Genomic DNA, 26,357 nt, shown 5'->3' on the forward strand with positions numbered 1-26,357 from the left:
ACATGCTGGAGATGTTAGATAGTCTTTATGTGCCCTATATTGGGGTGTCATCCATATCCGCTCTTTGTTAGACAGATCCCTACTGACCAGTAGCTTGGCTGTGTGTCTGAGCATGTCGATACAACATTCCTGATAGCCCTTGGTTCTGGCTGAGGTGTCAATGCACTAACAGGCACGGCAAGCCAAGATATGGGTGCTGCGAGTATTCAGGTAGATGGAATCATAGAATCCCTACAGTGTGGATTCAGTCCACATTGACCATCACCCACCCAGACCCACCTGTCTCCCCCATCGTTGTAACCCTACATTTCCCACAACTAATCCACTGAGTCTGCACATCTTTGGGCTGTGGGATGAAACTAGAGCACCCAGCTGAAACCGATGCAGACATGGGGAGAATGTGAAACTCCACACAGTCAACTGAGGAATCAAACCCATTTCCCTGGTGCTGTGAGGCAGCAGTACTAACCAATAAGCCACTGTGGTTTTAAGTGAATGTGCGTTATAAGAGGGAATGAGATGCACTCTAGTCCAATCCATTAGCATGGTTTCTGTTCCTGCATGCCATGTTAGCTGCTGATGCACCCTGCAATGCAAGTCAGTGCTACCTAAGTACATATGCACCCATGCACTTTGTATGGGTTGGCAAATTTTGGATGTCAATGACTGGACGAAGGACATGTGCAGCCAGTGCATGTCTGACTGTGAGCTGAGATGCTGTTTGATGCTGGATGCTGGTCACAGGCAGTGGCAAGCTGAAGTCACCAGGTACCCGCTTTCTGATCACTGACATGATATGGATTATTCATAAGGCATTTAACAAGTAATAGGTCCCCTTAACTGGCAACCTGCCACTGCCCAATGAGGAATACCCGTCATTGCTTGCTAAAAGCATTAAAAATGCTCCCAACGTTGAGATGGCTTTGGCGGACTTCTTGTCCAATTCCACCACAAATCTCACCATAGCCCAATTCACTCAGACCCCCATAGGATTCTGCCCATGATTTGTAAAGACTGATATACTCTATCCAGGCAGTGACAAAGATACTTCATCTAATTTTATCAGAGTGACAACTATCAGCTGGTATCAAAGAAAATGTTGGAAATATTGGGATTTGGTTGAAATAGGAGTTTGGCTCAAACAAATAGATCAGTAGATTAACTGATCTTCAGCAGTAACAAGACTAGTCAGGGGTTGCCTCAGTAAGAATTATTATTTTGTATTTGCAATAAACTTGCTTAGAATCATAGAGTCATAAAGGTTTACAGCAGGGAAACAGGCCCTTTGGCCCGACATGTCCATGCCGCTCAGTTTTCACAATTAAACCAGTCCCATTTGCCTGTGTTTGGTCCATATCCCTCTATATCTATACCATCCACCTGTCCAAATGTTTCTGAAATGACAAAATTATACACAGCTCCACCACTACCACTAGGCAGCCTGGTCCAGATGAATAAATTGATCCCCAGACTCTTTCGTATCTCCACTCGCTCACTTTTAAAAGGGTGATTCTTTAGAGATCCCTGATTCCAGCCATTTATCTTTACAGATGTTTTATTCATTCATGTGATATATGCATCGCTGTTTAGGTTAACATTTACTGCCCATCCCAAATTGTTCTTGAGTAGGTAATGGTGAGCCTCTGTAGTCCATGGGGTTTTGGAACACCTATAGCATTGTTAGGGAGGGAGTTCTGGGATTTTGACACTGGTATAGTTAAGAAATGTCAGTTTGCTTCCAAGTGAGTATAGTGCACAGCTTGGAGAGAAACACCCTAATGTTGTCTTCATGCACCTGCTGCACTTACACTTTTCAGTGGGAGAGGTTGTGAGTTTGAAAGATGCCGATGAAGCAGCCTGGCTGAGTTGCTGCAGTGTATCTTGTAGGTAGTATTCACTGCTGCCATTTTGCATCAGTGGTGGAGGGAGTAAAAGCTGAAGGCAGTGAATGGAATATCTATCAAGTTGGTTGCTTTGACTTATCTAATATCAAGCTTCTTTTAAGTTGTTAGAGCTCACTCAAGAGGAGAATATCAGATCACACTTCCAGTGGATGATACATACTTTGAAAACTCAGGAGATGAGTTATCACTCCAGAATTCCCAGACTCTGGTCTATTCTTGAGCAACAGTATTTATATGGCTGACCCTGTTCAGTTTCTGGTCAATGATAACCTCAGGATATTGATAGCTGGGTATCCATAATAGTAATATCATTGAATGTCAAAGGCTAGATTCTGATTGTCTGGCACTTGTGTGGTGTGAATGTCATGTGTCACTTTTCAGTTCAGGCCTGGATGTTGTCCAGGCCTTGCTGCATCTGGACATAGAGTACTTTAATATCTGAAGAGCCAAGAATGCACAATGTTCCACACCAATCATTAATGAACAACCCCATTTCTCACTTTATGATAAATAGCAGAACATTACAAAAACAGAGAATGACTGAGACATGTCATTTAATGTAAATAGTGTTAATTGACATTTTGTTTCTTATCCATTGGGTCAGATGAGGCAAATGTCAAACAAAAAAATAACAGGAAAGATTGTTTAAAGGTTCCTGGGGAGTGGCACTTGGTGGGGGGAAATGATGATGCCCAGTGGAGGTCCTTGGGGCTGATGGGGGCATTTGTCAATGGCATTCTGAGAGCTAGAAGCTCTCATGGATGCAGCCATTTTGTGGTTCTTGATTCCAGGAAAACCATATCAAAAGTCTGAGTATGACAAGGTATTTTCCAGAAAAAGAGATAATGGGGCTCTCACTGGCTTTCCAACTGGGGTCAAGACTTCCATTGTCTCCACACAATTCAACTCTGGATCTGGAATTTTGTATAAGGGTGTAATGGTTCAGAAATGTCAAGGAGCAGATTAAGTCCGTCTGATTTGATGAGGTGACCTGGGGACAGAGAATAATTCTTTGTTCTGTTTAATTGCAGAAGTACAACCTAATAATTTTTATGATAGTCTTGTAGCAACATCTGTTATGATAACGTAACTTCTGTCTATTTATTATTGTACAATAATCTCCATCTTGTTTAAGACAATATCTCTTCTCATTAGAAAACCAGGTGGTTTTCCTCAACTTCACCAAGAAAAAGGATCTTGGCAAAAATATGTTTCACCAAGATGAGCTGTGGCAAGAATCCAACAGGCAACATAAAACATTTTTCTAAAATGCAGTAAACATACTGTAACAATGTAATGAAAAGAACAAAGTTCTAAGAATTGTATTCCACTCCTTCCAAGTCTTTTCCTGTGTTTTTTCCCCAATGTCAACTGATCACTTCAAGACATCATAATTCATGCAAGATGTAAAATGAATGAGATTCTCATCATGAGTGCCACAATATAGCTAGCAATTGTATAACAAGAGACATGTTTTCATTGGCTCAGACAAGTTGTGCTAATTTCTCAAGTCATCTCAAGTCCTCCTGTGAAAAGTAGCATTAGTAGCTTAACATAACATTAAAGGGCAATTCTCAAACAGTCCTCTGAAATGACAGATAAAAGTGCTTGCACGCTTCGTACGATAAGAGTGATTGTCAAATTTTACATGATGAGAAACCCTGTTGCACAATGAATATAAACTGAAATATGTTAGGGAGAAGGAAATTTCATTCATTTTTTGCTTCTGAAATAGATTTTTCTTGTAAGAAGAAACAAATAAAACCCATGTTATTGGGGTTCAAATGTCCTGCTTACCTCTCTCACAAGATTTGCCAAGAAATCCAGTTCCAGAGCAATCACAAATGTACCTGTTCCAGCCTTCTCTACAAACACCATTGTTTCGGCATGGATCACTAAGGCACTGCTTTGGACCTTCCTTTGCACAGGAAGGTTTAACTCCAGCCACATTTTGGATTTCAGCCATTCTCCGTATATCTTTGCTTTGACCATCGATGAACAAGTCTCTGATACATCCTACATATCCGTAGTTAAGAAGAGCTGTCCACACTTCTGTTGGGAAAATAAGAGCTGCTTTGTTCTCAGGTAGTCCACCCAAATATAAGTCATCATCCAGGTCCAGAATTTCACTCTCCCCATGTGCCATATATGGTGAACGCTTGCTGTTAATGGTGATAGTACCTGGAGAGAAAAGTAAAAAATAATATTGAAATTTAATGTTTTTTTAATATCTTCTTCACTGGGAATTGATTATATGGGCACTCACTTTGGCTGAGATATCACTTTTCATTTAAGAAAAAAGGTGAGTCCACATTTTTTGTAATATACATATTTGCTGCATCTCAACTAAAGCAATACCATTCAGTGTTTCCTTAGCAACGGGAATGTAATGATACCATAAGAGGAGTAAAAATGCTGATGAAGCCACAAAAATGAGTTTCATAATAAGCACTTATCATTCATTTTCCTATATGACTGCAATAATCAATTAATATCAACATTTAATAAATTCTTGGAGATGCAAAATGTTATGGTTGCTGATCTTCAAAATCTTCACAGGCATTGAAGATTAAATAAACCTTCAATACTATTTTTCACCATGTTCCAGATGTATTTTTAATCAACCTGTTCGGACATATTATGACATCCCTCTGGAGAAATTAGGACTTTAACCCAGGCCTCCTGGCCCAGCGGTAAAGACATTACTACTGTGCCACAAGAGCTCTTACACTCATGTTCTACATTATTCATGAACCAACTGAAACCATATGCCACCATTACATTAACCATCAACATTTCCTGAGCATGTTTCGTGACCATGTTATTCAATTTTCAATTTGCTTCCTCTGAATCTTATCAGTTTTGGCACTGAACCAGACAAGGAGAAACAAGCTAAAACTTTGAAAAAATGTGCAGTTTCACCCTTTTGCTATATTTTAGCATGATGTCTCATTGCCAATGGTTTAATAACTTCACCATTTGTGAATTATTGAATTCTAAAGAATTATTGTCTCTGTTTGGTTTTTCCATCTCTGAGGCATCTGTTCCAAATATGCAACCTTCCACATTAGTGCATTAAAAATGTACTTTTTTTTTCCCCTTATCTGAGGATTCTCACCTGGTATGGCTGACAGGGCCCTTCGCCATGTAGAATACATCTTACGTACTTCATCCATCATTCCTTTCCCTACCTTCCAAGACATTGATATCATTCCCTTTGGCTTCAACTTTCAACCCATCAGTTTCTGTATTCAATGGATCATGCTTTGTTACTCTACTGTGATGCCACTACCACATTTTCTCCTCCTCACCCTTTTATGTTTTGTAATGCCACATGAAGTGTTTGGATTCAAACCAGACTGGTTGAGAAGCAGGCAAGATCAAGACTTATCTTCAGGCTTGGACTTTTTTATAACACTGGTTATTGCATCGTAAGACGAAATTCTTCTATACATTGTATTCAAAAATGTACCAGGCTTTAATTTTACGAGTACATTATTCAAAAGTTATCCCATGAATTCTACCACCAACTGCTCATCAATATTCCACATACTTCTCTACATTCTGGAATATTGTGTCCAGGTCTGGTTGCCCAGTTTTGGAAGGATATTATTAAGCTGGAAAGGGTTCAAAAGAGATTTACCAGGATTTGTGGGTTGTGGAAGGTTTGAGTTGTAAAGAAAGGCTGGTTAGGCTGGGACGTTTTTTCACTGGAGCATAGGAGGTTGAGAGGCAGCCTTGTAGAAGTTTTAAAATAATGAGTATAAATAAAGGAAGTGGTTGATGTGGTATAATTACAATGTTTAAAAGACATTTGGATAAGTACATGAAGAGGAAAGGTTTGGAGGGATATGGGCCAGGACCAAGCAGGTAGGTCTCGTTTTGTTTGGGCTTATGTTTGGCATAGAATAGTTGGACCAAAGGTTCTGTTTCTGTGTGTATGACACAATGATTGTTTGCACTTTCTACATGATTAGTCTTCGGGTTCCTGCCTCACACTCCACATACTTTTCTTTCTTCACTCCTCGTACCATGTGTTATTAATGATCAGTAAGGTGTAGCTTCATGATATCTTCACAAGGTTTCTCCATGGTCCGAAAGTTCTTATGAATTATCCCAGAGGTATCATTCCATCTGGGATACCTTGATTCACTCCTCTTTCATCCCAAGCAACCCCTTCCATTCAAGCACAGGAGATGCCATCCCAGTCCTTTCACCGTCTCCTTTCTCAATGTCCAAGAACGTCATGGAGACTGCTATGTATCTCTACTTCTCTCAGTTTCACAAAGTAATTTCCTCTACCTTCGGCAGACCAAACAGAATCCGGACACCCGTTTTGTGGAGCACCTTGGTTCAGCTGGAAGCATGAGGGTCCAGTCACCTGCCATTTTGTTTTTTTGCCATGCTTCCTCTGTAACTTTTAGGCCCATTTCCTGCTGCAGTGTTTGAATGGGGATCAATGCAAGCGCAAGGAAAAGCACCTCAACTTTCATCTTGGTACTATACATCCTTCTGAAATCAACACTGAGTTCAACAACTTTCGACTGTAACCTCTGTCTCCATCTTATTCTGGGTTTTATGTTTGCTGACTTGTTCTTTCTGTATCTCTCCATGTAGTATTCAGGTAGCTGCTCTACGTCCATCCACATCTCACCTGAATAAAAGCTTTATTTCTCTTTTTTTTTCTCTCATTCCCATTCGCTTTTGCCTTTTGCATCATGGAATGTTTCATTATTTATCACCCGTCCCCTCCAATTTATCATTGACCTTTTGGTCTTCCTGCCCCAACCCTGGTTCTACAGATTTCAAACCTGTTACATTTCTTTCTTTCTTCTGAAAAGCCTAAAATATTGAGTAGAATTCTCCTCCACTTGGTGTGGCCAAGAATCATGCCAAACACGGTGATTATGAGGGGCTAGAATGGCTAAGTATTGTGAAAATTTTCCCAAATTTCTCAAGCCTTAAATGTCAAATTCAGAATATTGCCCTGGTGGCAACAATATTATTTCCTTGCATTTGTATTAAGTTAAAGGGTAACTCATTTTATTTACATCCTATTTCCAATTTTCCTCTCCTCTGCTGAGAAACAAACATGCAAATTCATGACAGGAAAAACAGAGCAGATATCTGGTAGCTGCAGCTCATTGAATGCCTATCCTGGCCATCATATCATTGCTTCTAACTCTCAATGTTCCTGGATGCGCAATGGCCACCATCCTTCTCAAGTGTTTGTCCACATAACTTTATAGCTACCTGACCAATTGAGCAGCGCTTTGAAAATTTGTACTTCCAAATAAACCTGTTGGACTATAACCTGGCGTTGTTTGATTTTTAACTTAGTCCAACCCAGTCCAACACTGCCACCTCCTCATCATAACTTCACATTGACATGCCACAAGCTTCACCACATTATCATGCCTGCTCTCAAACCAATTCAGACGTCACCTCAGGGTTTTAACACTTGCATGCTTCTACCAGGTCACTCTGTAAGCAGGAACCACCACACATCTCATGATATGCTCACTATGTTTTTGCACCAACATGCCAATATGCATCTTTAACGCTCTTAGCTTGCTTGGCACTGACTCACTTTAGGACTTGCTTGGTTACTACCAGTCCTGCCTGTTTCACATTCCTTTCTCAGCGCATACTGATTTTAGCACTGAGTTAACAGCCTGCCAGAGTCTGAGTATAATTTGCTTTATAGCACTGTGGAACAGATTGGCAGCTTGTGATGTTATAGGGGCACTGAACAGTCAGTCTGTCAGTCTGCAGACGTGTTATTTTATGACACACTAATGGCAGAGTTGCAACATATGACAGCAGTTTATGTGGCAAACACAGTCCATGTTCTTTAGCAATATGGCAATACGTAGAAGTAAATATGTGGGATGGCACAGTGGCGAGCACTGCTGCCTCACAGCACCGGGGACCTGAGTTTGATTCCAGCCTCAGGTGACTGTCTTTGTGGAGTTTGCACAATCTCCCTGTATCTGCATGGGTTTTCTCTGGGTGCTCCGGTTTCCTCCCACAGTTATAATATGTGCAGGTTAGGTGAATTGGCAATGCTAAATTGTCCATAGTGTTCAAGGATGTGTAGGTTAGGTGCATAAGTCAGGGGTAAATGTAGGGTAAGCGGGTAGGGAAATGGGTCTGGGTAGGTTACTCATTGGAGGGTCGATGTGGACTTGTTGGGCTAAATCGCCTGTTTCCACACTGTAGGGATTCTATAAGTCTACGAAAGGGAAACAGTCCTTAGTGAGGTGAAAGGAAGTTAGAGTCCATCAATTAATGGACAGTTAGTCAATGGGCTCATCAGATGACACTACAGCGCGTTGAACATGTTCAGTCGTGCAGATCAAGTGTAAGCAGTTCAGGAATTCCTGGCAGCTTGTTTGGGTGCTGCAGAGACATCAGTTCTAGGGATGGGTCAGTTCATCCTAAAATGACACTGAGACACGGACTAAGTAATGTTGGAACTGGATGCAGGAAGAGTTTGTGGTCATGAATGAACAGCAGAGATGGTATAAATGTCCTCACTTAGTGCCTAGGAAGCACAAAGCGAATGAAGGATTAGTCGCTTATGAGAATGAAAGTGGTGTGAGTGCTTGAATGGACATGATACATGCAATAGTGACAGCTGTAATCCATGAGCATTGGTGAGATATGTGTGCAGTGGCCGAGTTTACCCTGGCGGACTGCAGATAGTCAGAGACCTTCTTGTGGCTTTGGTGGGCATTCCCTTTGATGTGGAACACAGCTTTGAGCTGTGTTGAACTTTTGTCCAATTGGCTGGATGTATTGGTATCACCTCCCTTGCGGTCAACAGAAAAATGGACTGCACTTTTCTCTATGATCCCATTCATCCATTCCTACAAACCACTGTCCTGGAGGAGCTTCCTTTCCTCTGTGGCATTTTTCGGATTGAACAGTGCAGTTTGAAAGGAAGCACCTGGTTGGCAGCATCCGAGGTGGTATTAAATTTGGCACTGGGACACACATGCCGTAGTTCACTTCTACCTATCTGGTGAATCTCCCCATAAAACACTCCCAATAGCTCAGTTGAATAATTAGTGAGGTGGGAAAAGAAAAACTGCATGAGAAAATTCATCCTGAGCTATGGTGGACTGGACACTATGAAACTCCCTCGACACACCCTTTAATCATAAATGGACACATTTAGCACCTTAACTGTTTCTCTCCATAGATGCTGCCTCATCTAATGAATACTTCCACTATGTTTTGCTTTTATTTCAGATATCCCACAAACTGACAGTATTTTGCTTGTGTAAACTCTTGCAGTCAACAGTGATGGAGACTTCAGGCTAGAAAAAAAAAAGTACCTGATTTCCTTGAAAATGAAACTGTCCTTGGACTCTAACATGCTTTGGAAGCATGACAAAATCTAAATTTACAGTAGCTACCTGCATTTGTCACCAGGGGTTTGAGTTCGGTAAGTAATTCCTGGAAAATGGTATTATGGGTCACTCCAAATCACTTTGACACACTTTCTGTGTCATGGTTACAAAACAGCTAGAAGCCTGACAAAAATTCAATTACCTTACCATGTAACATGTCTTTGGATATCTAAAGGAAGGGGATGAAATAAAATTGTTACTTCTAAACATAAGTTCCTGCAGGTTATATTGATACAAAGCTAGCACAATGTTTGCAGATTTTGAAGACCTTGTTTTGAAATCATCTTTCTTTCTAAATTAACATTCCATAAAGAGAGAAGAACTTCTTATCATGGATCACTAGTCCAGTAACTTTTTTATTCATTTCACGGGATGTGGGTGTCACTGGCTAGGCTAACATTTATTGCCCATCACTAATTGTCCAGAGGACATTTGAGAGTCTACCACCATTGCTGTGGGTCTGGAGTTACATACAGGCCAGACCAGATAAGGATGACAGATTTCTTTCCCTAAAGGACATTAGTGAACCAGATAGGTTTTTCCAACAATTGACGATGGATTTGTGGTCATCATTACACTCTTAATTCCAGATTCTTTATCAAATTCAAATTCCACCATTTGACACGGCAGGATTTTAAACTGAGTTCCCAGAATGGTAACTGGGTTTCGAGATTAATAGTCTAGCAGTAATGCTACTAAGCTATTGCCTCCTTTTAGTGGTATGACAAGCATATGCATTTTTTTAAGTGGATCCTTTACAATTCCCTCATGTATTATTAAAAAAACACATATTAACAACTGATAGTAGGTCTAAATAGAACAAAATCTCCTATCAAGACTCACAGTAAGGAATACGAAAACTCTCCAGTTAATATGTGAAGGGAGAGGATTAGAATGGAAAGAGGGTATAGTAAATAATATTTATATCATATATGACACAATTATGAAAAGTGTAGACAGACATTTTTAAGTTAATCTTAAAAAAAATCTTTGTTTATACTTTGAGGTTTTGAAGATTAAGGCAAGCAGAACACATCAGAACACAATTATTTGATAGTTATTGGCTGTAATACTGTAGTGATTGGAACTAGGTGGACCTCATTGACTATGAGATCCTTGATTGGGGTTGTTAACCTGGGCCAATCAGGTAGCCCTGGCAGACCAATGTTAACAGGCATTTGCAGGATGACTGGGAACTGGGTGGTCAATGACCAGCCTGCAGGAAAGTGGGCCTGAGGAGGGTCAGTCAGTATGCAGGGTGACCAGAGACCAGAAGGCCGACGGCTGTCCTGCAGGAAAGCTAGCCAAGGACGGTCTGATCAGTATGTGTTGTGGACTGGTGTCCGGTGTCTTTTTTATAGCTATATTGTGTCTGTGTTCTATGCACTGTTTCTCAATTGATTGCACAGTCTTGCCTGTGTTTGTTACTGTTATCTTTGTGATGAATGGAAGTAGGATTTGAGCTTTGTCCTCATCTCCCTGAAAACTGGTTGAATGGTGGGGTTTGGGGTTTGACCTCAAAATCTTTTCCCCTGTACATAGTGTTTTTTTGTGAACTGCTGCTTTCTGTTTATTGTTAACTGTATTTTGTACTATTTAATAAAATTAAGAACAGGAATGTCTGCCTTAGAGTGGCCAGAGGGTAGGGGGGATGAGTGGGTTGCTGGGTGTGTGTGTGTAGGGTGGGTTGGGCGTGGGCAATGTAGGGTGTGGGGGTTGGGAGGTCTGTATTCTATGGACAGTTTCTTGTCTAATTGGACTATCTTGTATGTATCTGTTACTGTTCCTTTTGTGATGACTGAAAGTGGGATTTGAGGTTTGTCCTCAATCTCCCTGAAAACTGGTTGAACAGTGGGGTGTGGGGTTTGGAGTTTGGCTTTGCAGCTCTTTCCCCTGTACATAGTGTCTTTTTGTGAACTGCTGCTTTCTGGTTATTAACTGCATTTTTTTACTGTTTAATAAAATTTAAAAAAAATGTAAACAGGGATTTAGAATCTCCTCAGTTCAGAGGACTGACTCCGAGCTGGCTGGGCCACAGCCAGTGTACTGTGCACAAGTGTAAAGGGTGACTTGGTAATGAGATACTGGCCTCCGTGCAGTTATTTCAGCCCTCACCTACACACGTGCTCAGGCCTTCAAAAAATTAATTCAGTGTTCAGGAGTGGTTGTGTCTGACCAAAGCGATATTGACCCTTCTTTAGATTTCTTCTTAGATTTTTTATTGTCATGTGTACTCGAGTACAGGAATACAGGAGTACAATGAAAAGTGTACAAAGTCACTATTTGCCACCTTAGACGGGATTAAAAACAGAAGCAGAAATAAAAGAAACAGCCAGTGAGAAAGGAAACACCCAGATCACTTCCCCACCTCTACCATGTGCCGAGAAAAAATATTTATATAAACTGGACTTCAGAATCTCCTCAGTTCAGAGGATTGATTCCAAGATGGATGGCCAAGCCAGTGTACTGTGAGCAAGTAAATAAAGGGTGACTTGGTGATGGGATACCAGCCTCTGTGCAGTTTTTCCAATTTCATGGACAATTTTGGATAAGACTCCTCAGGAAAGATGTACAGGCCTTTGAAAGGACACAAGGGAGGTTTACCAGGGAGAGATCAGTCGGATAACATTTTGACCCTGGACACTGGGCTCAAAATGTTAGTTTTGTTTCTCTACAAATGCTGCCAGTTCTACAGTGTTCCTCAAGAACTCTCTGTTTGTGATTCAGATTTCCAACAGCTGCAGTTCTTTGTTTTATTTATCTGATGTAATCTGGTTATAAAGAGAGCACGGATGGCTATGAGGTGATTGAATAACTTTTTATCAAGGTGGTGAGAAGAATTCATGGAGTGGATAGGGAAAGAATTCCCTTTAGCAAATAGATCAATAACCAAAGGTCCCTGACTCAAAATCATTGGTATAAGAATTACAGCAGAAAAGCACAGAATGTTTTCACTCAGAGTTGGTGGAATTTGTACTAGATGAAAAGGTGGTGGAGATTGATTCCATAATTATTTTAAAATGAAGTTCAAAAGATACTTGAGAAGAGGAAGCTACAAAATGGCCAAACAGTGGGATGTTGGATAAAAAATGATTGCTTTTTCAGAACGCCAGCACTGGTCTGATCAGCTAAATTACTCTGTCCATACTGTATGTTTCTATGGTTTACAGACAAATCAATGATTTATTGTACCACTACGTTTGTCACAATTAGACTAGCTTTTAATTCCAATTTTTAAAATCAAATTTCAGCATCTGCCATGGCAAAATTTGAACTCAAATTCTCAGAACGTTAGCTAGCGCTTATGGATTTGTAATCTAGTGATGTTACCACTATAAAAGAACGGAGGGTCCAGAGCTTAAGGGAATGTTAATAGGACAAATGAACGAACAAAAGGTAGATCGAGAGACTGTGTGAATGGCGGAATCAAGGATAGCTGAGACAAAAATCTCATCTTTTGATCAGTTACCCTATTGCACTCTGGATTCAAAAGTCACTTTAATAAATTCAGATTGCAATCAGTGACCCTATTTTATCGATTATTATGGAGGTTATAATGAGACAAGTAGGGATTTTTTTTTGATTAAGAGTGAGTTGCGAGAGCTTGTTGGAGGGATTCACTCATGAAACCTACCATGTTCTCTGGACGTATCATACCGAACTTGCCATATAAATTCCACTTTTCTTTTGTAGTGGAAACATCACTGGACTAATAATCCACAGGCCTCAGGCTATGTTCTGTGAACACAGGTTCAAAACTCACCATGGCAAATGTTGAAATTTTAATATAGTAGAAAATAATAGAATGAAAAGCTAGACTAATGGTGACTATATAAGCATTGCCTACAGAACTATTGTCATATATATTTTAAAAACACCTGGTTCATAAACATCCTCTCACAACTGATTTCCACCCTATCTTGCCATACACCATTCCGAGAATATCTTGACACTCAGTGGATATCCATATAAAGACCAGTATCCCTTCCACCAACTTCAAATTTCAAAGCTCATTGTAGACCTGGACAAGCATTGTCAGTCCAAAGCTGCCCTGTGCAGTTCCTGATATTTGCACAGACATGGGAGACAGGGAGAAATTAGCACTCTGCTTTAGAGGGAGAGTCTTCGAAGCCCAGCTGGATGGAGTGGTGACAAAGCAGGACTTCCTCCTCCCCCAGGACCAGAGTGTGACCATAACACCAGACCATGTTAGCCCTGTCCAAGGTTGTAACCAGGATTAAAGTAGACTCAGATATCCGAAGGAATCACTAGCAATGTAGGAAGAAGTTCAATTTCCTTTTCCACTCCATCGGGGTAGGTTTCATTATCTTCTCTCTGATGCTTCATACTCATTTTAACTTTGTGACTGTACTCAGCTCCAAAAAAAGACTCATGGTCTATCACTCTCATCACTGCCTGCTACATCTTCCCCATTCGCTCTCACACACCCCAGTCATTGACAACATTAATCCAGCATGCCCTCCACACTGCCCAGCCATTCACTTGGGACATCTCCTCACTTACGCCAACAGTAATGTCTGTGCCACTAGCTTTCATTTCCCTTAATACCTGACTCTCATTCTATGAGGAAAATAATCCACCACAGGGCAGAAAGGCTCAAGATAGGCCGTGTGATGAGAAGATGCTGATTCTGACGGCCCTGTATATGCCCTGGCATACCATTGGAGGCTGCCGTTGACTTATTTTGCGAGAAACCTGAAAGCAAAAGCTGTTTCCTTGGCTTACCTGAGGCCTACTGACAACTATGGAAGCTTCCTGGCTTTGTGTCTGTGCTAACTGGCATGGTCAAGACTGCAGCACTGTGAGCCTGGTATCTCTGGCTGAGGAATCAAAGCAGAAAACGGCAAGACAAAGCAATGCAAGGTGAGCATCTGAGTGGAAATAGAGTGACCAAGTGAACACCCTAAAGGTGCAGTCAAGATTAAAGTGGTGCTGAAAAAGCACAGCAGGTCGGGCAGCATCAGAGGAGGAGGAAAATCGACGTTTCGGGCAGGAGCCCTTCATCAGGAAGGGCTCCCTAGAGGTCCAGCCTGGGCTAGTCAATGAGTAGGATGTGCCTTCTTAAGTGCACAGTATCCTTGCTGCTGCATTACAATGATAGTTGCTGGCACATCATGAAGTGCAGGACACAAAATGGTCCAGCACTGGAAAAGGCTCTTCAGCCCATCATGTCTGCACTGACAATGATGCCATTCTAAACTAATCCCATCTGCCTGCATCTGGTTCAATCCCTCTATTCCCTGCCTGTTTTTGTACTATTTAAACACCTCATTAATAATGCTATTGTACACCTTCTACCACACCTCTAGCAGAGTTTTCCAGGACCCACCACCCTCTGTGTATAAGTCTTGCCTTACATATCTCCTTTAAACATTCCCCTTCTCACTTTAAACCTATGTCCCCCAGCATTTGACATTTTCATCCACAACTCTCATGATTTGACATATTTCCATCAGGCAACCCCTCAGCCTCTGAAACTCCAGGGTGAAAACAATCCAAGTTTGTCCAGCTAATACACTCTAATCCAGACAACATCCTGGTAAACCTTTTGCACCCTTTTCAAAGCCTCTGCATTCTTCCTGTAGTATGGTGACCAGAGCTGCACATAATACTCCAAATGTGCCTAACTAGACATGTAGACAAATGCAAAAAAGAGTTGCCAACTTTTATACTTGATGCCCCAACCAATGATGGCAAGCATGCTGAACAATTTCCTTACCACCTTGTCATTTTCAGGGAATTATGGGCTTGCATCCCAAGATTCTCTGTATATTAATGCTCCTAAGGAGCCTTGATACTGTCCTCATGCATTTGACCTCCAAAAATGCTTCACTTCACATTTGTTACCAAAGTATTTGACAATAAATTATCATTGGCAATTGGTAAGCCATTGCTGCCTAGTCAGATTTTCACCACAATATTCACGAAGAGCATAACTGGTGTCATGGGTTGTTCCCAATATTGAGATGGACCCTGTTGCACTAGAGGTTCAATTCTGCCACACATTTCAGCTGGATTTCAGTTTGCTCACTGAGCTAAAAGTTCATTTTCAGATGATTCGTCACCATACTAGGTAACATCTTTAGTGATCCTCTGGATGAAGCACTGGTACTGTAGCCTGCTTCTATTTGTGTTTGGGTTTACTTGGGTTGGTGATGTCATTTCCTGTGGTGACATCATTCTCTATGGTGATTTTACTTCCTGTTCCTTTTCTCAGTGGATGGTAAATGGGATCCAAGTCAATGTGTTTGTTGACAGAGTTCCAGACAGAAATGCTATCCCTCTAGGAATTCTCATGCATGTCTCTGTTTGGCTTGTCCTAGGATGCAGCGTTGTCCAAGTCGAAGTGGTGTCCTTCCTCATCTGTATGTAAGGATACTAGTTAGAGTGGGTCATGTCTTTTTGTGACTGGTTGTTGTTCATGTATCGTGGTGGCTAGTTTTCTGTCTGTTTGTGCATTGTAGTGTTTGTTACAGTTCTTGCAAGTTGTACTCAAAAGGAATGGGTACCCAATGAACACAGTCCGCCGATTCTCAGCAACATACCCTAACAAGCAGACAAAACATGTCCAGAAACCCGAGCCACTCTCCCCTACATCAAAGACATCTTGGAAATGACTGCCAGACTACTCAGACCCTTTGGCATTATGGTAAGTCACAAACCCACCAACATACTAAAACAGCAGTTGATGAACTTGAAAGATCCTATACAGACAAGCAAAACTAATGTCATTGACAAAATGCCTTGCAAGAACTGTAACAAAGACTACATTGCACAAACAGGCAGAAAACTAGCCACCAGGATACATGAACATCAACTAGCCGCAAAAAGAAATAACCCATCTCAGTAGCATCCTTACATAATGATGAGGAAGGATACCACTTCGACTGGGACAAGACATCCATCCTAGGACAAGCCAAAAAGATACATGCACAAGAATTCCTCAAAGCATGGCATTCTAACCAGAACTCTATCAACGAACACAATGACTTGGATCCCATTTACCACCCCCTGAGAAAAAGAACAGGAAATGACATCACCACAGGAAATAACATCACTAACCCAAGGAAACCTAAACACATAAATAGAAAGTGGGCTATACCACCAGTGCTTCATCCAGAGGCTCACTAAAGATGTTACCTAGTATGGTGACGAACATCTGAAAATGAACCTTCTAACCCAGTGAGCAAACTTTACATCCAGAACCTGAACCTGAACTACAAGTCTTCTCAAAACTCACTAACACATTTCAGCATTGGCGCACATCGCTGAGAGCCGTTTAAGATTCCACCTTTGAAAATTTCTAAATGTAGTCAACACAATTTTGTGAAAGACAAATCATATTTGACCAATTTATTAAGTTTTTAAAAGTAACAATGTGGATAAACAGCATATTTAGATTTTCATAAGGCATTTTGTGAGTTATATATCAAGGGTTACTATAGAATTTAAGAGCTCGTGGTATAGGGGGTAACATATTAGATTGAAAAAAGGATTGGTTAGTTAACAGGCTTAGTCATAAAATAGTAATTTCAGGGTGGCAAGGTGCAATGAATGGAGGACCATAGGAATCAATGCTGGGACCTCAATTATTCATAACTTATGGAATTGTTTGGATATGGGGATCTAAAGGTATAGTTAAGTTTGCTGATGACACAAAAATAGGTTGGAGTCCACCAAAGGATATTGTTAGGTTAACCAGTGGGCAAATGTTAGGCAATAAGTATACAATATGGGTAAGTGTGAATTTGACCACTTTGAAAGGAGAACAGAAAATAAGCAATTTATATAAACGTGGAGAGAGATTTTTGAACTTTGTGTGCAGAGGGATCTGGTGTCCTGGCACACATTTCATATAATGTTAGTATACAAATATAACAAATGATTAGGAACGCAAACAGAATGTTATTGTTCATTAATGGGGGAAGTCATAATTTGAAAGTAAAGATATTTTGCTGCAGTTGCACAGGATGTCAATAAGACCATGTCGAGAGTACCATGAATTTTTGGTCTACTTATTTAAGCATTTGTCTAAATATGTTAGAAGCTGCTCAAAGAAGGTAAACTCAACTAATAACAGGGGTGGGAGTATCAGCTTATGAGGGAAAGGTTGGACTGGTTGGACCCGGATTCATGGTGGTGATCTTATTGAGATATCTAACATCCTGTGAGGAGGTAACAGGGGTGATGCTGAAAAGGTTTGCATTTTGAGGGAGAGATGAGAACTGGGGACATAGTTTTTAAAAAAAGCTATTCCCCTTTAGATGGAGATGAGGAACAATAGTTTCATGCAGATATTAAGATTCCATGGAACTCTTTTCCTGTAAAATAGTATAGATAGAGTCATGCAGTATTTTTAAAGCAAAGATGCACAGACTCTTGAATAACAAAGGAATTGATCAATGGTTATTACAGATTGATAAGAATATGGAGTTGAGGCAACAAACAGATTAGCCATAATCTTTGTAAAAATGGTGGAGCCCACTTGAAACGCTAAATGTTCTACTCCTGCTCCTACTTTGTTTGTACATGTGTGAGTATATATGTTCATATGTTTTGGTTTTAATCTAGTTTTCCCTTGTTTTTATTTTCCGATACCTCATTGCACATTCAATAAAATCGTTGGCAATTTAACATCTACTTTCAGTGACAGGATATTCAACTTTTAATTTAAAAATGCATAAAATTGTAAAACTTCCTATTAATGACAATGTTTTATGTATGGCTGTTCTCTCAAATTTCTTCATTTCAAAGGGGACCTTGGTGTACAAATCCATAGATCACTGAAGATGTCAGCACAGGCAGACAGGGTGCTGGAGAAGGTCATACGGGATGTGTGCCTTCATTTGCTGGCATGTAGAACAAAGAAGCAAGGAAGTCTTGATACAACTTTATACAGTATTGGTTAGGCCACTGATGGAAAACTGTGGGCAGTTCTGGTTACCACACTATCTGAAGGATGTCATTGCATAGGGTGCAGAGGAAATTCACCAGGATCGTGTATGAGATGGAAAATATAGTTAAGAGGAGAAACTGGATTGGCTGGGTTTGTTTTCGCTGGAGCAGAAGAGGCTGAGGGGTGGGGTATCTGATTGAGGAACACAAAATTGTGAGAGGCAAAGATAGGGTGGATTGTGAGTATCTGTTCCCATGGCAGATGTGCCTAAGACCAGAGGGCATAAGTTTAAGGTGAAAAAGAAGTGGTTTAAAGGAGAACTGAGGAAAATCATTCTCACCCAGAGGGCCTGAGAGGGTGATGGAGCCAGATACTCTCGCAACATCTGATGAGCACTTAAAATGCCAAAGCATTGTAGGTATAGACCAAGCGGAGGTTGGATGGTCTTCAGAGGGTCAGTGCAGACTCAATGGGCCTAATGACCTGCTTCTACACCATAGGGCTCTATAATTCTATGAAATTAAGAAGGTTTAATGTAGTTTGGTGTTTGTTGGTCAGCATAGACATGGTGCTGGGCCAAAGGCCCTGTTTCTACGGATGGAATATGGATAATTTATCTTGACAAAATTGACTGCAGAAGGTCAGCTGATTTTTTTATGGTTCCTGTTTTTACAGGGAGTCAGTCATGTCTAAATATGCCTCTGGAAAGTTATTAAGATGAAAGTGCATTTTTGGACCTTCTCTTGAAAAGACAGCAGGATGCAACGGATCGATAATGGAATTAGCAGTTACTATTTTCTGCTTATTCATTGGAAGTCAAATACTATGGTCATCCCAGACCTGGCATCTGTAAATTTACAATCTAATAAAGAAGAACATGAATGAATTTTTTTGATAACAAGAATGTGTAAATACCTGCCATACATTTGCCATTGGTGTGACATTTACCTCCGCCATTAAATGGTTTGTGTAATGTTGTCACATGACAAAATTGGGACCGTGATGCAAAATAGCAATTTATCCACAAAGGGGCTAGGGCCAGTCAGTCTGTGACAAGTACCTCAAAGGTGTGACACCGTGCTCAGCAAAGCCCTTTTCTGACTTCCTACAATTTGATATTTATCCCTGCTGAAGTTTCATCACAATTTTGACTGAAAAGATTTCTACCAGAAACCTGCCATTATTGGAGTATCTTTGTGAATTCTACTTGAGGCCAACAAATTCCATTGTACCTTCAGAGAACTGAAAAGAGAATTTTCAGGTTTGGATATTCAGACCACCATTTTGGAGAAACAATGTATTCCTGACTTCCACCAGTTTAAATAATCTGTGTGTTACATCTCTACAAACCATTCTTTTCTTATAGACAGTCTGTTCTTCTATAAAGCGATGGTTGCGTTCTTGTGCAATCTTGCGTTATAGAAATTCACACTTTAGAATCAGTGCTTAAAGTGTTGGCGCTGTGATTGCATTAAAGCCAACACACATTTTAAAAGTGCGTGCTTTAGAAACTGCGCCTCGATTCATCAATGGCGTTATAGCTAATTCACATTGACGAAATGTGCATTATAGCAGAAGTACCTGTACATGCATACTTTGGATGATGAGAGAATGATTGTTGTGATTATATTTGGGGTGTTATGCAAAAATTCACTGAACATTTCTTTTGAATGTCCTCTGCATGGGGTCTTCAATGACCATTGAGAAAGTGTCTGGGTCATATCACTCTCTCAATAGCCATGAAAGCCCACTCTTTAAATATTTTTGAGGCAGAAAGAGATAGGTTCTTGAATATTAGTGGGATAAAAGATTATCATGGATATGCAGGAATCTACAGTTGAGGTGAAAATCAGATCAGTTATGATGTTATTAAATAGTGGGGAGGGCTTGAAGGGCTGAGTGGCTTATTGTTGTTCCTTGTTTGTATGTTAATATGTTCATAAAACTCTACACTACTGTGAATGCAGTCTCACCACTACTCTGTACAGTTGGAACAAAACTTTAATAATTTTATACTCCATCCTCCTTGCAATAAAGGCCATCATTCCATTTGCCTTCCTAATTATGTAATGTATCTACTTGCTAGTGTTGATTCAGATACAAGGATACAGATCTCTCTGTGCTACAACATTTTGCAACGTGTCCCCATTTGATTGATATTTTGCTTTTCTACTCTTCCTAGCAAAGTGGAGATCACCATATTTTCCAATATTATTCTCCATTTGCCAAAGTTTTGTTGACACACTTAAACTATATCTAATTGTGGACATCCTCACAACTCGCTTTCCTATCTTTGTATTATCTTCAAATTTGGCGACAATACAGTTAGCACTGTCATACAAGTGACTGATATAGACTGTAAATACTTAAAGGTCCAGTGCTGATCCTTTGACTGTCCACTGGTTACAGTTGCCCACCTGAATATCATTCATTTTTATCTGACCCTGTGTTCCATCTTCGATATCCAATCATCGATTCATATTTATATTTCATCCCATACCATATATGTGCATTAGTATTGTGCAGTGTACTTTATGTGGCACCTTACCACATGACTTTTGAAAATCCAAATGTATTAAATCTACAGGCTCTTCTTAATTCACTCTGCTTGTTACCTTTTCAAAGAACGGATAAACATTTAACACAATTTCCCTTGCACAAAACTGACTGTAATATGCTTTTCAGCTTGTCATGCTCAAAGTTCCTTAATAATAGATTCTAAAATGTTTCCAATGATGCATGTTAGGCTAAATTAGCTACAGCTTCCAGCTTTCTAGCTATTGAGTAGAGGATTTTCATTAACATTTTTCTGAAGCTCGGATTTTTCCAGAAACTTTGGAATTTTAGAAGATTATCACCAATGTGTCAATTACCTCTGTTAAGACTTAAAGATACAGGTCATTTTAGATTCAGAAGAAAGGTCAAACTTCAATTGCTTTCCTTTTTTTCTGGTTACTGTCACCATTTTAAGATCCTCCCTCCCCTTTCCCCTTGACTTTTAATTGTTAGTATGATTTTTCTTAGTGTTTTCCACTGTGAAGACAGAAACAAAATGCTTCTTCAAAGTTTCTGCCATTTCCTTCTTCCCTATAATTAATTCTCCAGTCTCATCCTCTAACTGATCAATGCTCAGTTTAGCTCCCTTTTACTTCTAATATCTTCACAGACAGTTTAATTATATATCTCTTGTAATTTTTCTCTCATCTATTTTTCTCCAATATATGTTAAAAATTTGCTTTTGAAACTTTAGCCAAGCATTTGTCCTACATCTAATTTTGAGAGCATTTTTCATATTTTCTTTCAATTTCATACCAAATCTGAAACTTCCATTGTTAGCTATGAATGGTGAATCCTTCACATAGAGTATTTCTTTTTCTCAATGGAATATATTTTTGCTGAGTTACAAAATATCTCCTTAAATAGTTACTGCTGCTTATTCACTATCTTACTACTTAATCTATATTTCCATTTCATTGTTTATCTACCACCTTATTATTTAATTTTTTTTTCCATTTCACTGTTGCTGACACTATCATCATGTTCTTGTAATTGCAATTATTTAGTGAAATACTTTAATTTCAGAAGCACATTGCTCACCCTAAAACTAAATGCAAAATTCTATTATGTTATGATCACTTTTACCTTGAGTACCCTTTACTGTGAAGTAATTAACTAATCCTTCTCATTATAGATTACCACACTTAAAATAGCCTGTCCCTTTACAATAGATTCACAGAATCCATTGAGTTAGTAAAGCACAAGAAAAAGGCCCCTATACCCATTGAGTCATTAAGCAAGTATCTGTACTTTGACTGTAGCCTTGTATTCTATTGCACTTCAAGTGTTTATCTAAGTAGTTCATAAATGTTATGATGGCTCTTGCCCTTGCCACCCTTTCAAGCGGTCAGTTCCACCCACCACCCTCAAATTGTAATTTTATACATAACTTCATAAAAATATTATAAATTAAAGCATAATTTCAGAGCCCCCTCTGGTCATCAATTAGTCACTCATAGGACAATCACATTGAGTGACCATCTCCCACACAGTGCCTTGGTCTGACCTAAAATTTAGCTTTGCAGTGAGATTCATAAACCAAGAGGGAATATTCTGGCCCAGAGGTAAGCAAGGAAAGAAACATTGAAACATATACTCTGAATGGTATTGCGAATATAAATCATGTATATTAAAATACAACTTTTAGTTGAAGAGTTAAGCAAAAATGGGCTAAGTGTAATGATGGCAAGCTTGGTATCAATTATACTTAAAAGCTTGGGTCCATGTTGACCTTAGAGGGTAAGAGCTAGAATGGTAAGTTTACAAAAAAGCAGGAAGGTAAATCTCAACAATATTTTGGCATATGCCTGGGTCTTTTGGTAGATAGATGTTTGTTGCATTGCAGCACAGGTGCCAGTGCAGTTAAGACAGTCACATAACACTGACCAGATATGTTTCTGCCTTGCCTTTTATCATTCGCTGCGTGTCTTGGAGTCAGTGTAGTGTCTTAAGTCAGTTAGCTGTGTTGAAATATCGAGTAACATCAGTCAGCACAGAACCCAGACTGTTTGTACTAGTGTCTGTTATTATGGCTGTGCAAATAGTGTTTGAATGAACTTCAAGGGATCAATCTCACTAAGAACCTGACTCTATGATATATGTATGGACAAACAAATAAAAATGACAAACAGCATTAACAGTTGCAATACTTGCAGTGAAGAACAATCAGGAAGATTGGCAGAATCTTCCCAGCCTCTGGAAGACATGGGCAATGGTTGGTCAGTTGGTAACATAACAGCATTGTGATCAGAAGAGCGATGCTGAGAAATAAAAGTCTGATTCTGCATCCAGGATTGAATGGTGAGACAGGAATTTCCCGTGTGAGTAATGAGAGAATAATTTGCACCCATTTACATGTATAAGCAATTCATCATAAACTCTCTTATCTCATTGACATAGAGTTTACTATTCTCCCACATGAGAAAACAAGATGGTGACAAGAATCATCATGAGATTCAGAGTGGGTACTTGTGACTTCAGATCACCATTTGCTCCCGTGGGCCTCCATCTTACACCACAGTCAATAACCTCTCCGGGCACACTTAATGGGTGTGATCACCCTGTTCATGGTGATTGGTATGGACAAGCACCAACTTCATTGCACCTTCATGGGACAAGACAAACCTATTTATGATGCAGTTTCACACTTCAATGCTGCACTTCGGAGTGCACCAGCGCCTCTGTGTATAATGCTGCGGATAGGACATTTTCCACACAGGGACAGATGTCTAATCCACTGATCCAACCAAAGTGCACATCAGGACTCCTCATTTACTTATTTTGCACTCACTCATTAGGCACCGACTTGAGTGCTCACAGCACCATGTCTTGCCTTGCATTGCCACATCATGACTGGTCCCTCAGTCAGAAAAGGAAAGCTGTCTTGGTTTGCATGTCAGCACTTGTCAGGACTGTCAGCAGTGATCAGTCAAAGACAGATTGCCGTACATCACCATGTTATGTCAATCTCATACCTGCACCATGTGCAAGCAGAATATGTGACACTGTATATGCATCAATAAAATAGCCAAACCTCAAAGGCTAAGGGATATAGTCCTCAGTCAGAACAAGTAAGACATCCTTCACTCAGAGTTCCAGGCATGGTAAGTTAAGGGCATTATCCAATGTCAGCCCAAGGGCTAGGTCATGTTCTGTTGCTTGGGGTCTCTAGGTCAGGGTTCCTTATCTTGACAATCTGGAGAGTAAGCCACAGTCAGTCCCATGAGTTCAGTGCCACCATTCTGGGACATCGCAGTAAGTTAATTTGGAAATAGCACAAACATTAGGCAGGGTCCATCTAGTTCAGCATTTGGGGCACTGTCAGTCAGTCAGTCAGTCCTGGGGGTCAGCTCAGTGGAAGTGAACTGGGGTTATCAGAGGCCACTGCTGTGATATCAATTTTGAGGAAGTCAACTATGGAGACTGGAGAGAGCATGCTGGGACATAGACAACAATTGTGAAGGGGGAATGTCAGCATATGAAGGGTGGGTGGAGATGATAGTGCAGTGGAGTTCATGGGTTACTCTCAGGAGGGCAGTCGTTAGTGATCACATCCACAGCTTGAAATCACCTATAATCATAGTACCCTGCATGTGAAATGCATGCAGTATCCAACAGTGTGGGATTTAAATGCTGGTCACAAGCAAACTCGACCATATCATTAATCATTGCAGATTGAACATAGTCATCTTACAGCTCGTGTAGGAGGAAGTTAACCAACAAAAACTTATTCTGAGGGTACATAGGTAATATGTCTGATACTGGATTAGTGGTGCTGGAAGAGCACAGCAGTTCAGGCAGCATCCAAGGAACAGCGAAATCGACTGAGGTGGGGGAAGGGGAAATGAGGAAACTGTTGAAGTCCACATTGATGCCCTGGGGTTGAAGTGTTCCGAGGCGGAAGATGAGGCGTTCTTCCTCCGGGCGTCTGGTGGTGAGGGAGTGGCAGTGAAGGAGGCCCAGGACCTCCATGTCCTCGGCAGAGTGGGAGAGGGAGTTGAAATGTTGGGCCATAATGCAAAATACAAGTGCACATTTGTTGATGTGTTGCTATTTAAGAACCAAGCTACACAAGTTATGCCTTAGATTACTCAATCTTAGAATCTTATATAAAGAAGTGTTGCTCTTTCTTTGATGCCCAAGATAGCCGAACATTTTCGCATTATTCAATAGGTGACCTTTATGTACTGGAAAATATTCAAATGGTTGAAAATGTTCACTTTTGATCAGCAACAACTGAACCTCACCCAAAAGTGAAAAAAACACAAACAGAACAAAAGCTGTGATTGCTTCTGGGAACAGACAAAGACTGCTTGCCTTTTGAGAAGCAATAATTTCGCAGTCAGTAAATGATCACTAAACTCAGCTCATATTTTGGAACAGTGTTTCAATTACGCCCAGTCTGGTTATTGACATCTCTAAAAAAGGAAACTGTCTCTCCATATCTATACTGTCTATGCCCCTCAGAACTTTGTACACCTCAATCAGGTATGAGCTCAGCCTTCTCTCGCTCTAAGGAAAACATTCCTGGTCTATATTGTCTCTCTTCATAGATGAATCACTCTGGCTCCAGGGGCATCCCAATGACACTCTTGAATACCCTCTCCAATTCAATCACATCCTTCATACAATGTGTCAACCAGAGCTGCATGCAATACTGCAGCTGTGGCCTAACTAACGTGACACACAGCTCCATCATAACACCTGAGTTCCTGAATTCAATGCCTTCTCAAATAAAGAAAACATAGATATTTAAAAATGGCAAAGAGGATTCAGATGTGCAAATTGCACCTCTTACACACCTGATCCACCTGTTCTACCACTTTCAAGGATCAATGGACATGGACACCGACATCCCTCTGATCGTTTGTACTTGTTAGAGTCCTACCATTCAATGTGTGCTCCCTTGTCTTGTTAGTCTTTCAAAAATGCGTCACCTCACACTTTTCAGGATGGACTTCTATTTGCCATTTTCACCTGATCAAACCAGCCGCTCTATTTTTAGACGGTGGATGCTTCATTTTAGTTTCATCACTATAAACTCTGGAAAACAGTTTTTATGGATGATTTATGAATGCACAGAATTGCTGAGTATGGAGAGTGAAATGAAGTTTGGGTTAGAGTTTTATGAAGTTGGCAAGACAACGTAGATATTTAAAAATGGCAAAGAGGATTCAGATGTGGAAATCTCACCCCTATTTCTGACAGATCCAATTGTTTCTGTAGGGACAATGATCCTCACAATGGAAAATACAAACTTGTTTTGATTCAGTGCTGAAATGAAAAATTCATCCCGTAGACATACAAACTCAAAGGATTGATAAAGTCTATATAAGAGCTGAAGATTTTCAAATGCCCTGTTCATTAATGAGCTTTAAAAAAAAAAGGCTGCAGCTGTCACTGCGTATAAAAAATAAGTGGACTCCTTTGATTAATAGTAGGCTATAATGGAGACAGAGAGGATATGACGGACCATTGTGAATTGGTGGTGAATGAATTGACAATGTGTTAATGTGAAAGCGGTAAGGAGCAAAAAGGTGTGGATGGAGAGAATGTGTAAGC

At 40.2% G+C, this 26,357-nt stretch overlaps 1 protein-coding gene across 22 annotated transcripts in view; it reads right to left on the reverse strand.

Annotated features, from left to right (window-relative positions):
• nrxn1a (neurexin 1a) overlaps nucleotides 1-26,357 on the reverse strand; it is a 1,882,581-nt gene that overhangs the window by 948,427 nt on the left and 907,797 nt on the right. For all 22 annotated transcript variants that reach the window (XM_043695934.1, XM_043695933.1, XM_043695910.1 and 19 more), the window contains one exon: nucleotides 3,702-4,085. In XM_043695934.1, coding sequence (XP_043551869.1) covers nucleotides 3,702-4,085 — 384 coding nt within the window. The remainder of the gene's footprint in view (nucleotides 1-3,701; nucleotides 4,086-26,357) is intronic.

This window comes from Chiloscyllium plagiosum, chromosome 9 (genome assembly GCF_004010195.1).
Source record: "Chiloscyllium plagiosum isolate BGI_BamShark_2017 chromosome 9, ASM401019v2, whole genome shotgun sequence".
Classification (NCBI taxonomy): domain Eukaryota; kingdom Metazoa; phylum Chordata; class Chondrichthyes; order Orectolobiformes; family Hemiscylliidae; genus Chiloscyllium; species Chiloscyllium plagiosum.